The sequence below is a fragment of the Leishmania donovani genome, chromosome 7 (genome assembly GCF_000227135.1).
Source record: "Leishmania donovani BPK282A1 complete genome, chromosome 7".
Lineage (NCBI taxonomy): Eukaryota > Euglenozoa > Kinetoplastea > Trypanosomatida > Trypanosomatidae > Leishmania > Leishmania donovani.
The window spans coordinates 458,300-471,150 of record NC_018234.1 but is presented as its reverse complement, the minus strand read 5'-3'; the positions used below and the strand labels follow the sequence as shown (position 1 = coordinate 471,150).

General features: G+C 60.7%; 2 protein-coding genes across 2 annotated transcripts; both read right to left on the bottom strand.

Moving 5' to 3' along the window:
* Nucleotides 1-812: 812 nt before the first annotated feature.
* Nucleotides 813-2,720, bottom strand: LDBPK_071060 (hypothetical protein, unknown function; the record flags this gene model as incomplete). The annotated part of the gene is made up of 1 exon (XM_003858493.1): nt 813-2,720. The coding sequence occupies one exon, from the start codon at nt 2,718-2,720 to the stop codon at nt 813-815; it is 1,908 nt and encodes a 635-aa protein (XP_003858541.1).
* A 5,619-nt stretch (nt 2,721-8,339) lies between these two features.
* Nucleotides 8,340-12,410, bottom strand: LDBPK_071050 (protein kinase, putative; the record flags this gene model as incomplete). Its single annotated transcript, XM_003858492.1, has 1 exon — nt 8,340-12,410. One exon carries the CDS (start codon nt 12,408-12,410, stop codon nt 8,340-8,342), a length of 4,071 nt encoding a protein of 1,356 aa, XP_003858540.1.
* Between the last annotated feature and the right edge of the window lie 441 nt (nt 12,411-12,851).

Sequence of the window (12,851 nt, the reverse complement as noted above, 5' to 3'; positions counted from 1 at the left end):
GGCGCCGCCATGAGTCTGTGGCAGCAGGGGCATTCCGTTTTCTCCTGAGCCCGCAGGCCTTTGGCAGGAGCGAGCATGTCAAGCAGAAGAGGCCCGCGGAGAGACTTGTGCCTGCGCACAAAGAACTCATGGCGCCCGATAATGGTTTGATCGCCGACACGATTCTCAGTGAGCGGGTACAAGCCTGATCATGAGCGCACGTCTCCTCAGCGCCGCGCCAGTCCACACGTATCCGTCAACACCACAAGTCCGCAGCCGCGCCCAAGGGCCGGCTGCAGGCCGCTTGGCCTCCCCCTCACACACACACACACACACAGGGTGGAGATGCTGGACCCTAACACCACGCACGCAGAGTTTCGGTAGCCCGGCATCATCAGGGCGTGCACACAACAATGAAGATGCGCAATACAACGGGCTCGCAGAAACGCAAAGAAGGAAGGGCCTCGCAGTAGCCCGACAGCTCTTACGCACGAGGAAAGCAAGCAGCAATGTAGGAAATATATATATACGTAAAAGGGAGGGCGATGCAGGCCCGAAGCGGACGCATCGGGGGAGGGAGGAGGGGGTGGGAGCAGGAGAAGCCTCCAATGTAGCACAACGATCCGCGGCTGCTGCGGCGTGGAGCAAGACGGTAATGGAGGCCATTACACATCACGAAGAGTCATCGGCAACGCACAACACGCGTGCACGAGCACACCATATACACAAAAGAAGAAGCGTCCACGTGGGTAGGCACATCCGCCACCCACCCCCACATCACCCCATCACCTGTGCACCCTTTCGCTATCTGTGTCGGCGTGTATGCGTGGGCGCTACATGACGGCACAACACTTGATTTTCTTCTTCACGCTGGTCATCGGCGGCCTGGACTCCTCTGAACTCTGCTTGTCCGCCTCCTCAAGCCAGCGCTGCCTTTGCACTGAGCCAGAGGCCCCCGCATCCATCCCGTAACCTCCAGAGTTGCCACCAAAGCCTTCGCATGCATTCCGGGGCGGCGACGCCCCATAGTCTTGCGAGCCGTTGCTTCTATCATCAAACGGCATGACGGACATGCCGTGCCTCCCGTAGTTTTGGGGGTTGCCTTTGTACGCGGAGGGACCGGCGGCGCCGGTGCGATGCCCGTTCACGGCACTGTCCGACAGCAAAGAGCCATTGTGGGCGCCACCCACTGACTTGTCGTCTCCGCTGCCTTTCTTCGCGCCGCCTCGTCGCTCCAGGGGGCGGTTCGGCACCCCGTCCGTCACGTCCGGCGCCTCAGAGTTGGCCGGTAGGGAAGAGTTGTTCGGCATATCAGAGCATTCCGTCGACGAACTCTCTATGTCGGGCACGACGGTGCCCGGCTTGGGGTGGGAAACCTTGTACGACGCCTTGCCGGTTTTGCGATTCGCGTTGATCGCGTCGAGCGCCAGCGGCGGCACTTTGATCATCGCGGGCCCGTTATGGGGTTTGGCCTCGTTCGCATGCTCGGCCCGCTCCTTCGGCGCGCTACTGGGGGAGTCACGGTTGGAGTCAGGGCCGGCAGGGCCGCTGTCCATGGTGCCCTCGGTGGTTAAGTGATGAGCCCCATCGGCGTGCTGTGTTGCGGTAGCGCCGCTCGCCAGAGTCGCTCCTCGGGCCGGCCCTCGCGATGCGGCCGATGGCACATGGTTTTGCTGCTGGAACGTGTCCAGGTTTGATGCCCCAGCCTTGGAGAAGCGACCAGGGCCAACCTCGGAAACTTGTCCGTCAAGGTCGTTGTGCCTCGTGCCGCCAGGCACAGGGTCATCTAACTCGAAGTCCTCCTCCACAAATTCGATCGGGCTGTCACCGTCCATGAAGCTGTCATCGTTGGCGCCAGCATTCAGGTCGTAGATCCGGCCGCCGCCCTGCCATTGCTGCTGCTGCACCTGTGGGGTCTTTTGGTTGGTGGGATTCGCAGGGGTCATGGGGCTAAGCACGTCGGAAATTTCTCGGACGCTAAATTCGGCAGAGTAGTCATCCGAGACCGTAATAGTGGTGTGCGACGGTGACAGCGTCGCCGTAGAAATCCCGCCGCGCGCATTCTGTGCAGAGAAACGCTTGTCGTTTCCTATGGCGAGCGGGTTGTCTTGAGACGCCGGCCCTCGTGCACCGCCGCGCACCGCGACCTTGATTTGTGCAGGTGCATTCATCGCCGTCGCACTGTCGCTGCGGCGACTGCCGTCGTTGACTTTGATGGCGGGGCTGCGCTCCTTCAAAGGCTCAGCCGGGCCACGAGAAGCGACAGCGTTTCGGTTACTTTTTACGATCCTGCGTCGCTGCGCTCCTGCCTTCGGCGCTGACTCGGCCATAGATGACGGCTTCGGCGCCTCACCCGTGACGTCGTTGTTGGCAAGTGTGATCTTATTCGGCATCTGGGCCCTCAGGCGCTGCCGCTGCACCGACTGATGGGATGGCGCAACGTTTGCAGCAACGTTGTCGCCCGTGCCGCCAGCGCGGCCATTGTCGCGCGTCTGCATGCGCCTCAGTAATACGACAGTAGCGGCATTGGGGGCTATGGATGAGGGGCGCTGCGAGATGTCCGTCTGTTTAAACGAGCTCTGTGTACGCTCAAGGCGCTGAGCAGCAGGACGGAGGTTCTGGCTGCTGCCGTTCGAGCCCGCCTTCGCTCTCAATGTGGCAACGGCTGCCGTGTCCCTCGCCGCCACATTTGTGCGCGCCTGAAGCAAGGTCTGTTGGCGGTGCGGCAGTGACGACGCCATCAGAGCCGGGGCAGGACCGTACCCGTTCAGTCGCGGCCTTGATAGGTGAGATTCGCCGAAAGCGTTCGTACCCGATAGCGGCAAGGCCTGCTGTGAGAAGCCAAGACTCGTGCTCGGATGGATCTCCTTGTTAGGAGTGTGTATAAGTCCTCAATAGCTTTCTTTTTGTATTTCAGCTGCTGCCTTCGCGCAGTCGTGCCTGCCACCACCACCACCACACCACCACCGTGTTAGGAGGTGATAAAAGCCCGTTAAGTGTAACGGCTGTAGCACCGTGTCCCGTTCGTTGGCGCGGCTGGTTGATCCCTTTGCGTCAACGATGGAAAAGTAATGTCTGTTTCGCAAAGGCGGCTCTGTCCTTGTCCAAGGATGCACCTCGTCCTCCACGTCCGTGCAAGGGGAGGGACACGGGAGGGGAGAAGGTGAGCGAGGCGCCGGAAGCTGGTACCAAGCAGGGAGGGGACGTTGTACAACTACAGAGGAGGAGGGGAGGAGGGAAGCGCAGTCACGCTGGCACGCGCGGCGGGGAAGCGACGACACTAATAACAAAGGAAAACGCAAAGAAACGGAGAACAGCGGCCAGAGAAGGAGGCCGGCGACGGTGAGGATGGGGAGAGAGAAGGAGGGGGGAGAGGGGAGTCAACGCGGCGCCCTCGCGCGTGAGTGTGGCGTCAACAAACAAACACGGAAAACAGCAGCAGCGAGCAACGTAGAAATGGGAGTCGATGCAAGCAACACGCACACACGTAGAGAGAGAAGAGGAAGAGAGGCAGACGCACAAGTGGCAGCCGTTATATGGAGAGAGAGAATGGGCCTGCACCGATCTCTGCAGCACGGCTACGACTATCACTACAACTCTTCACAAGGAGAGAGAATGAGAGAGAGAGAGGGGATCGTGGTGGTGGTGGTGGTGGCAAGGCGGGGGAAGGGAAGAGAGATGAGGATACACCAATATATATATATATATATGTGTGTGTGTGTGTATCCGCCGTTCGATATTGATGATATGTTGCAAAGACGAGCACCGGAAGAGAGAGCAGGCAGAGAGGCACACACGCACACGCACACGCACACAGGGAGGCACGAGCAGCAGAGCACAAAGCAAACGGTGGCACGCAAGCCAAGGAAAGGGTGTCACTCGCAAACAAGGAAAACAAAAAGGTGCGCACCAGTGTGACAGGGAAAGAGAGGCGGGGAGAGGGGAGAAACAAAAAAAAAAGGTGAACGTACACGAAGGGAAAGAAAAAAAAAACGAGAGAGATCGGAGCACCTCAAGATACTCACTAGCAAGGGAGCAGACACGCTGGCAGACGCCACAGAGACGTAGCAGAGGAGTATCACACAGAGAGAGAGAGAGTCACGAATGCGCTCAAGAGCAATATGCTATGTCCGTATCTGTTATACGCGTCTGCACCTCTTTTATGTGGACGGTACGCTCACTCTGCTTTTCTGCCGCTATCACCGCTCGCTATGACGCCGCCTGTCCGATGTTTCGTATCAGCTTATAGCTGTGTCGGTATGGGGCGTGGCTACGCTTTTTTGTTGTTGCCGTTCTTGCGCTCCCTTTCTTCGCCTTCTTCTCGCTCGCTGCCGACGATGCTGCGTGACGCTTCCCAGCAGCCCCGTCTTTTCCGTTGTTGCTTGTAGGTGGGTGTGGGTGTGGGTGTGAGTGTGGAAGGAAGGGAGGGGAGGGAGAGGGAGGGGGAGTCGTTCTCTCGATACGCGCCGCGCACGAGGCCCAAAAATGGCGAAAGGAAATGAGCAGGAAACGAAGGGTAGCGAATAATGCGCTTGTCAAGCTCTAGGGTGTGCGAGAAAGCAGGGGAAGGGATCTCAAAGCAGGCGAAAGCAAACAAAAAAGGGAAAAAATGAAGAAAGCAGAGGACGGCGGCGACAGGGGAGAGAAGGAGAGAGAGAGATGATGATGATGATGATGATCGACGACAAGACGACAGCACCAGCAGTAGCGAGCAGCGAGCAGCAACCCAACAGCAGCTACAGTCACGCATAAAACGCAGGTGGCAGAGCACACAGAGAAGCACAGAAAAGCGAGAGGAGGAGGAGAAAAGGTAAAGCGCGCGCGCGAGTGCGAGAGTGAGCCAGAGGCCGACGTGGTGCGCAAAGTAAGATATGTTGCTCCGCAAGCAAGCAAGTCAAACCCACAGGGGGGGAGGGGGGAGGCACAATAGGGGAGATATATAGATATATAGATATATATGATGGGGAGGAGAGGGGAGGAGGAGGAGGAGGGGGGGGGGGCAACAAATATCTGTCCAACAAAGAACCGCTTCACACACACCCACGGACAGGAGAGTCAGAGGGCGGAGATGAGGCGCTCGTCGTCTGTATTGTTTTCCTTCTCGTGTGGTTCTCTTGGTTTTGCTGGAGCGTTCACGGGCTTTGATTGGCCTGCAGGGGAGGGGGAAGGGAGGGGGGGAGGCGTTGATGTGGGTGCCTGCTTTTCAACGGGCGCTGGTGTGTTGGGTCTTCGTTGAGCTACCGCGCAAATTAGGCGGGGAAAAAAAACAAGGAAGGAGAACGGCGGCTCCCACAGGAGGGGGAGGGGGAAGGGTGGGGAACACCAAGGATGATCCACGCACAAGTGTGAGCGGGAGGGAAGGTGGCGGTAGCGGTGGCAAGGATCGAGAATCGGGTGTCAGAGTCTGTCCTTCCGTCGTGCGTTCGCAAGCGTGAAGGCGAGGGTAAATGGTCGTGAGAGAATAGGGGTGGGAGCTGCTGCCTGCGAAGGAGGCAGAAACGGAGTCGTGCGCACGCGCAGGTGATGGGGGCAGCGCGGTGGCTTAGGGTGCGACTCACCCACGTGGTCAGACTGCCGTGTCAAACGCAAAAAAGGGGGCGCTAAACTTAGTAGAAACACAAGGTTGTCAGTGCGGAGAGGGGGGAGGGAGGGGGGTGGCGGTGTTGTGGCGGTGGTGGTGGCGGTTATTACGATGACTGACACGCAAGAGCGTGTGCAGTTCTTTGCTGAGAGTTCGTTTACGTCCTCACCACATACCCGTGTACATGCAGCGCACCGAGATGGAGATAAGAGACCAGGGCAGGAGGGCCAAAAAAAATGAGGAACGAATTGGAGAGGGGCGGGGCGGGGCATTCGTTGCTGCGCCCGGGGGGTGGAGTGGATGGATGGGTTAGAGGGAGAAGCGCGCGTTGCACGACGCACCACCAACCCCAGAGGCACGCACACGCAGCATATGAAGACATGTGGAGAAGAAGCACACGCACGAGGGCGCGCCATGAAGAGAAAAACGGAGAATCAAGGTGGCGCGCGCGAAGAAGCGCAGCAGGAACACAAGAGTTTTACCTCGTGACTTTCTTGCTCGACGACCGCGGTGGGTAGTGGTGTGCGAAGACAAGAATGAGGGAGAGTCGCCGTTGCACGTGAGCTCAGAGGAGGCCAAAGCAGCTGGGGCACATATGACTCTCTCAGAGCGGCGCGGGGGGGGCGGTGGGGAGCGCAGCGACATTCAGGGAAAAACAGCGAGCCAAAGAAGCTCTTCTGCAACGCCACACGCGCCGCTGCCCACGAGCACCTCACGCACGCACATGACCGGGAGAAGTCCCTCGCAAGCTAAACGAGACCACAACAGGCAACGCGAACGCATGGCCGCGACGACCTCGACTGTTGTCCTTCGCTCCCCTTCTCCCTTGAAGCCTTCGACGGCCTGCGCACAACCGAGCGCAGGCGTGCAGAGCACACAAGATACAGCAGATGATTGAAACGTGCGCCTCAGAGCGGAGTGGGTGTGGGCGGTGGGCACGAGAAGCGTTATTGCGAGAGAGGGAGAGAGGTGGTGGTACAGGGGACCGACCCTCCCGCTGTCCAAGTGGCTGCGACCCCGGAAAGCAGCAGAACAGCAGAAATGCATAGCAATAAAAGAGGCGCCCACAACCAGGAGACACTTTCTTTTTCTTCGCTCAGCCTGACATCCTATACCACGAACAAGCCAACACATATATGCGCATACAGCTACACTCCATCAACCTCTGTCGCACTACGGCTGAATCCTGGTCGTGGAGGACAAGCCGTTCCGCCGTCGAGGCCATGCGTCCCACCGGCTCTGCTTGTCTCTCCCCGTCCCTTCCCATAAATGCCCCGTCATCGGCGCCAGACCGACACTCCCGTGGACTGCACGCCTGGATTCAGGCGGGCCGCGCCCAGGGTCCTGCCCCAGGGCGGTGGCGGCTGTCGTGCAGGTAATAGGGGGTGGTTCAGGTGCATGCCGCATGCGCTCGAGGAGGAAGTCCGCCAGCCTCAGGCCAGGGCCCTCAGAGGCCCCCCGCCTGCACAACGGCTGCGCCGCCTCCGCGAGTGGTTCGTGTGCGCGGTTCTTCATCAGTCGTGACGGCTGCGGCGAAAAGGGGACGAGAATCACGTATGGATGTGCCGCCCGCTAGTGCGCGCGTGCACACAGCCTCCCCAAGCCGAGCTGCCTGGGGCTCCCAGTGTGTTGATGTGGGTCTGTAGACCTGCACCTGTAGGGCGGGGTGGGGAGCATGCTGGGACTGGATAGCGTAGCGACAGAAAAAAAAGGGAAGGGAGAAGAGTGGTGATGTTCACGGAAAGGGAAGCGGCGGTGGCCTGCTGTCGGGTCAAGCCGCCGCCGCCACGCGATTTTGATTCATCGATGTGTTGCAGTGGATGCACTTGTCCGGCCTTTGTGCGTCTCGCGCGTTTGTGTGAGCTACGTGTACGCGCCTCTTCGCCTACCCCCTGAAGTTTGTGTTCATGTTGCGGGGGAGAACGAGGTTGCTTGTAGTGCCGCGGTGTTGGCGGAGAGCCGACGCAACAGCGTCTGATGGGTGCGAGCGATGGCAGGGAGGGAGATGAGATGAACACGCGAGGACAGTTGACGGCTGGGAGGGGGGCATCGGAGAGAAAAGGGAGCGTGATGGCATGGTTGGAGAGAAAAGTGGCCGCATACGGTGCCGTGGAGCACCACTGTCTCGCGGCAACGCCTCTGGTTCTTCATCGGGTCCCCTCGAGCAGAGCGACGCTCGCCACACTACCCTGCCGCTCACCTGCACGCACACATACCGCGCTCGTGTCGGGGACCACGAGGAGGAGGATGTTTCCATGGTAGGGACTCGCGACAACGGTCTAACCGACAAGAGGCACACACGTGCACACATAAGCAACAGAAGGGCGGAGAGTGAGAGGGGGGAAAACCTTCGCCCACGGACAAGGCAGACAACACGCATGCACACAACAAAATACAGACACACGTACACGTACACACGCATACATATATAGATAGATGGAGAGAGATCAGGAGGGAGGGAGGGAGCACATCCGCAAGCGAAGTAAGCAAGAGCAAGCAAAAAAGGGGGAGCATGAAACAAGCACACAAGCACGTTCCTCGCAGCACCCACTGGCACGCACACAACACTGCGACACCCTCGCCATGACAACACACGTACGTCCCATGTGCGCAGGGGGGGGGCGGGAGGAGAGCGAAGGGACGGCGAAAACAAGACACCGAGCAAAAACAGAAAACATAGATATAAATGTGTGGTATATACGTATGTGCACACACGACAACATGAACAGCACACACTAACACGCACACGGATCGGTGCGACGGGGCGCACCTTCGCCAATCATGAAGACTTGAGAGCTGAGGGCTTCGCGGTAGCGGGCATCGGCGGCATCCAGCGGAGGTGCTTCGAGTACGGGTAGGTCATGAAGGGGTGCTTGAGCAACTCCGCCGCGGACGGGCGCTGCTCCGGGTCAACGCGCAAGCAGCTCCTGAGAAATTCCAGGTACACGGAGAAGCCCTCGCATTCCGTCTTCTTGCCTTCCGCCTTGAGCGCGGCGAGCTCATCGTCCGTTGGCAGCCCGTGCGGGGGCGTCCCGCAACGGCTGATGCGATAGAGAAAGACGAACGGGTTTGTGCTTGGGCTCTCGCGCCAGATGGGTCGATCCATCATCTCAATCCCGACGCACCCGAGTGACCAGATGTCGACCGCGGCAAACGATTTGACGGTGCCATGAATCACCTCTGGCGCCATGTACTGCGGTGAGCCGACCGGGAGGCCACCGTTTGCCGCGCTGTCCGCACTCCCGCCGCTTCCCACCTTGGAAGGGGACTCGGCAGCGGCCACTACCTTGCACGGCGCGCCGGTACTGCTGCCAAAGTCGGAGAGCTTGATACGGCCATTTTTGGTGACGAGAATGTTCTCACCCTTGATGTCGCGATGTGCGATCGAGAGGCTGTGCAGGTACTGCAGGCCACTCAGTATCTGCTGCATGTACTGCTGAATCGCCAGCATCGTCAAGGCACCGAAGCGGTCGACAAGGGAGCGGATGGTGCCGCACTCCACGTATTCCGTGAAGACGCGCAGGTCACGCGTCGTCGTATTCAGCGAGCTGCCGAGGAAGCGGATGATGTTCTTGTGCCGGGCGGCGCACAGCACGTCCAGCTCGCGTTGAAGGCTCTCCATCTCCGACGGCGCTACCGCCTCGCCGACCTTCATCACCTTCACGGCCACCATCAGCGAGCCACGTTGGGTCTGCACTAGTCCCAGGTAGACAGAACCGAAAGTGCCGCGGCCGATGAGATTGCCGAGTTGGATGTGCTCGAGGTCCTCCATGGTCACCTCGTCCAGCTTGCGACGACGCACCACGGAAGAGCAAGAGGTCTGCACGCTGGAGCAGCTCTGCGAGCGGCAGAAATTCCTGCTATCAGCGGTGTCGCCTCCACCGCCCCCCATAGTCGAGGAGCAATAAGCGTTGAGGGCGTCTACTGTGAGGCAGCCGGTGCCCGCCTCACCGCGGCCAGTCGCCGCAGCCGCTCTAACGCCGGCCTCGCCATCTCTTGAGTGACGACTAAGATACTTCGAGTCACAAGCAGCCCCTCTTCGTGCCAGCGGTGTTACCTCGATGTCGGCGCCGACGCCCATCGACGGTGATGATTTCGTATGCATGGCGCGTGGTGATTTGCTGGGCCGATGAGCATCCGCTCCGTTGCCACGGCTGCCTTTCGCCGCTGCGGCACCGGTCGCTGCGGCCGCGCCGGCGTCGGTCACGTACAGCTCCAGCCCGAGCAGCTTCACCACTTCTGGGTGGCGAACATAAAAGGGGCTCAGCGCGACGGCCTGAAGGAACGCCTCGACTTCTGCACGGCGCTCCTCCGTGAACACCTCCGTGGCAAACCGCAGGCTGGGCAGCCGCTTCACCGGCACCGCCGGCAGCTCGCCGCCCGCGATCGCCTTCACCCGCTCCAGCGCGGGTATGATTTGGGTGTAGAGACGCCGCTCCTGCGTCAAGAGAACTTCGCCGCTGCAGCGGTTTTTGACGATTATGCGGTACGAGATCCTCTTCACCTCCACCGCGCCAGTGCCCATGGTGTCGCCCGAGCTGCCGTGCTGCTGCCGGCCGCGTAGACGCGTCGCCGTGAGCGTGCCAGACGCAGACGAGGCAACGGCGGCGCTGCTCCGCCCGGCGAGCACATCGCTACTGCCACTGCACTGGCGAATGTGCCGCGTCACCTTGAAGTTGCCCGACTGCCCGACAACGTACACCTGCCGCTGGTAGCCGTCGTTTGTGCGGAAGGAGCCACTGCGTATCGAGTCACAGCGGCTGTGTGTGTCACCTGTGGTAGTGCTACTCTCGTCGTTATAGCTCGTTGCGGCCTGCGGTAGCTCATCACCACCACAAGGGGCGGATGTCGTCGTCTCTGGACCGTTCAGCAACGGTGGCTGAACAGACTCGACGGTTATGTGCAAGGCATCGATATAGCCGCTAAGGGGCGTTGTCGCAAGCCCGTGGCCCGCGCTGCCGCCTGCCCCCTTCTTCTCCATTGTGCTGTCCACCGACTTTGGCACCTGTCTTGTCCGCTTCTTCGTGCCCACATCGAGGGCGTTGGTGCCGCCGTGCAGCGCTTTCTTCGTGCCCGTCCCACTGGTGGCAGCACCGTCCTCTCCGATGACGGCCTCTGGCGTCGCTGACGATACCACTGAGGGCAACGATGAATCAATGGCGGAGGCGTCATCGGACAAGCTGGACGAAGACGACTCCGAGTCGCCGGAGGAGCCTCCGCGGCTGCCTCGCTTGTTGTGCCGGCATCGGCTGCTGCTGCCGACGCTATGACAGTTGTCGAGAGCAGCGGCGGTAGCCCCTGAGGAATTTGGCATACGGCTCAGCGACGGCGCTCCTGCGCCGGCAGCCCCGGGCGCGTCTACGGGCCGCACCGACGTGTTCGGCAGCGTTGACACTGTCGACGGCGCTGCGCTCAAGCGCCGAGTTCCACCTTGGGAATCACGTTGGACCTGCGTACCCGCGTTGCTGTCCGCGTGCGAGTGAAGCAGCGGCAGTCGCGACGCGGGGCCGCGCTCCATCGTCGAGGAGGTGATGGATGTGTTGCAGCTGCCTGCTCGCGGCGCTGGCAGACCCAAGCTCGCGTCCGGGAACGTCGTCGGTGACTGTCTGGAGGCCCGCAGCACCTGCGGAGGATGCGTGGGGTTTTGGGAAAGGCTCGCTGCTAATGGTGTGGTACGTTCGTCGCCGCGCGGCGTACTGGGGTGCGAGTGGTGCTGGCCGGCGGCGGGCTCGGCGGGTGGCAGGGTGGCGTCGCGCAACACGCTGTTGCCACTTTCGGGCATCAAGTCCTGGCCCTCAACGCAGCGAGCTGCGGCGGACACCGCCTTGATGGCGGAGGACGGCGGGGACGCAGTCGCGCCGTTCAGCGAGGAGGTGCCCGTCGCCTTTCCGTTGGACTTTGCAGAGACCGTATGCGCTGCGGACACTCTACTCACGTCGACCGCGGACGGTGGCAGACGCGGCGTGCCCTTGGTCCCTCGAGGCCCGTGGCGGGGTGGCAAGCGCGACGGCGCCGTCTTGTAGCAACGCGCCGGAGCTTGATTGTTGGACTCCTTCTCTGTGACTTTGTGGAGAATCGGCGTTGGAGGGATGAGTGAAGAGTCTCGGCAGAGCGGTGTCTTGCCGACGCCATCTCTACCGCTCTTCGCCGAACCTGGGTCGCTGCACTGCGCATCGCCACTTTCTTGGCGTTGAGTCATAAGGGGCGGAGATGTTCGACGCATATCTCCAGCATTATCGCCGGCAGCAGCCGAGGAGGAGACGTTGGTGTGTGAGCCAGACGCAGTGTTCTCTTGATGTGCTTTACTAAGCGCGTCGGATGTGGATCGGGTGACGCCGTCCGCACCGCTCATGAGTGTCTGCCGATCGCCGCTGCCGCCCTCGCCGCCGCTTCGATCGTTCTCACCGGAGTAGCATGCCTGCTCCATGACGGCGCGGTACACCGAGGTGCCGCTGATGTACTCTTCGATAGGGTGCAAGGTGCTGCTGCGCTCCGTGGACACTCCGGCGGTGCCGCTGTAGTCCTCCACGGCTGGTGGTAGCGATGAGGAAGCAGAGCTGAAAAGGCGATTGGTTTGGCTGCAGTCTCCGGGTTGCACGGAGGAGGCGGTGTCTAAGCCGGCAGTCGGGCTCTGCGCTGGAAAGGCATTGGAAAAGAGTTTCTTTGCCTGCCGCTTCTGCAACTTAGCGTAGTGCTTGTTCGACGACTTCCCTACGCAGCTCGCGCACTTGAGGCCTGACTTGCGGAGGATAAGATGCTCACTGCAGCTTCCGCAGACAACGCAGAAGACCCGTGGCCGATTATGCCTGGACCCGCATGCAGAGCCACTAATGCCTGACGCCGAGTCCATCACTGTATGTTTTGTGTGCGTGCGTGTGGGTGTCCACGCGTGTTGGTGCGCGCGCGTGCTCTTCGAGCCTTTCTGTGCTTCCAGCACCGTTTGGCTGGAGTGCCTCAGCGACTGCCGTCACTGTACGAAGAGGGAAACACGGAAAAGAACGGCCCGTAGGCCCGCGTCGCCACACAGATGCTGTGCGACGCGTGGGGTAACGAGGCGTGTGAAGTGGAAGGAGAGGAGGGAAAGAGGGTACGCGCATGCGCCGCCGATTCACCTACCAAACGCCTGTGCGTGCGCCCACACAGACAACGGCAAGCGCGCGCGCACGAAGTAAAGAAAGAACGTAAACCGAAGACTGGGGGTGGGGGAGGGGGGAAGGCTACGACACGCAGACACACAGGCAGAGCGAGCTACACCCGTGAGCACCGCACACACACACACAGCAGTCGAGCG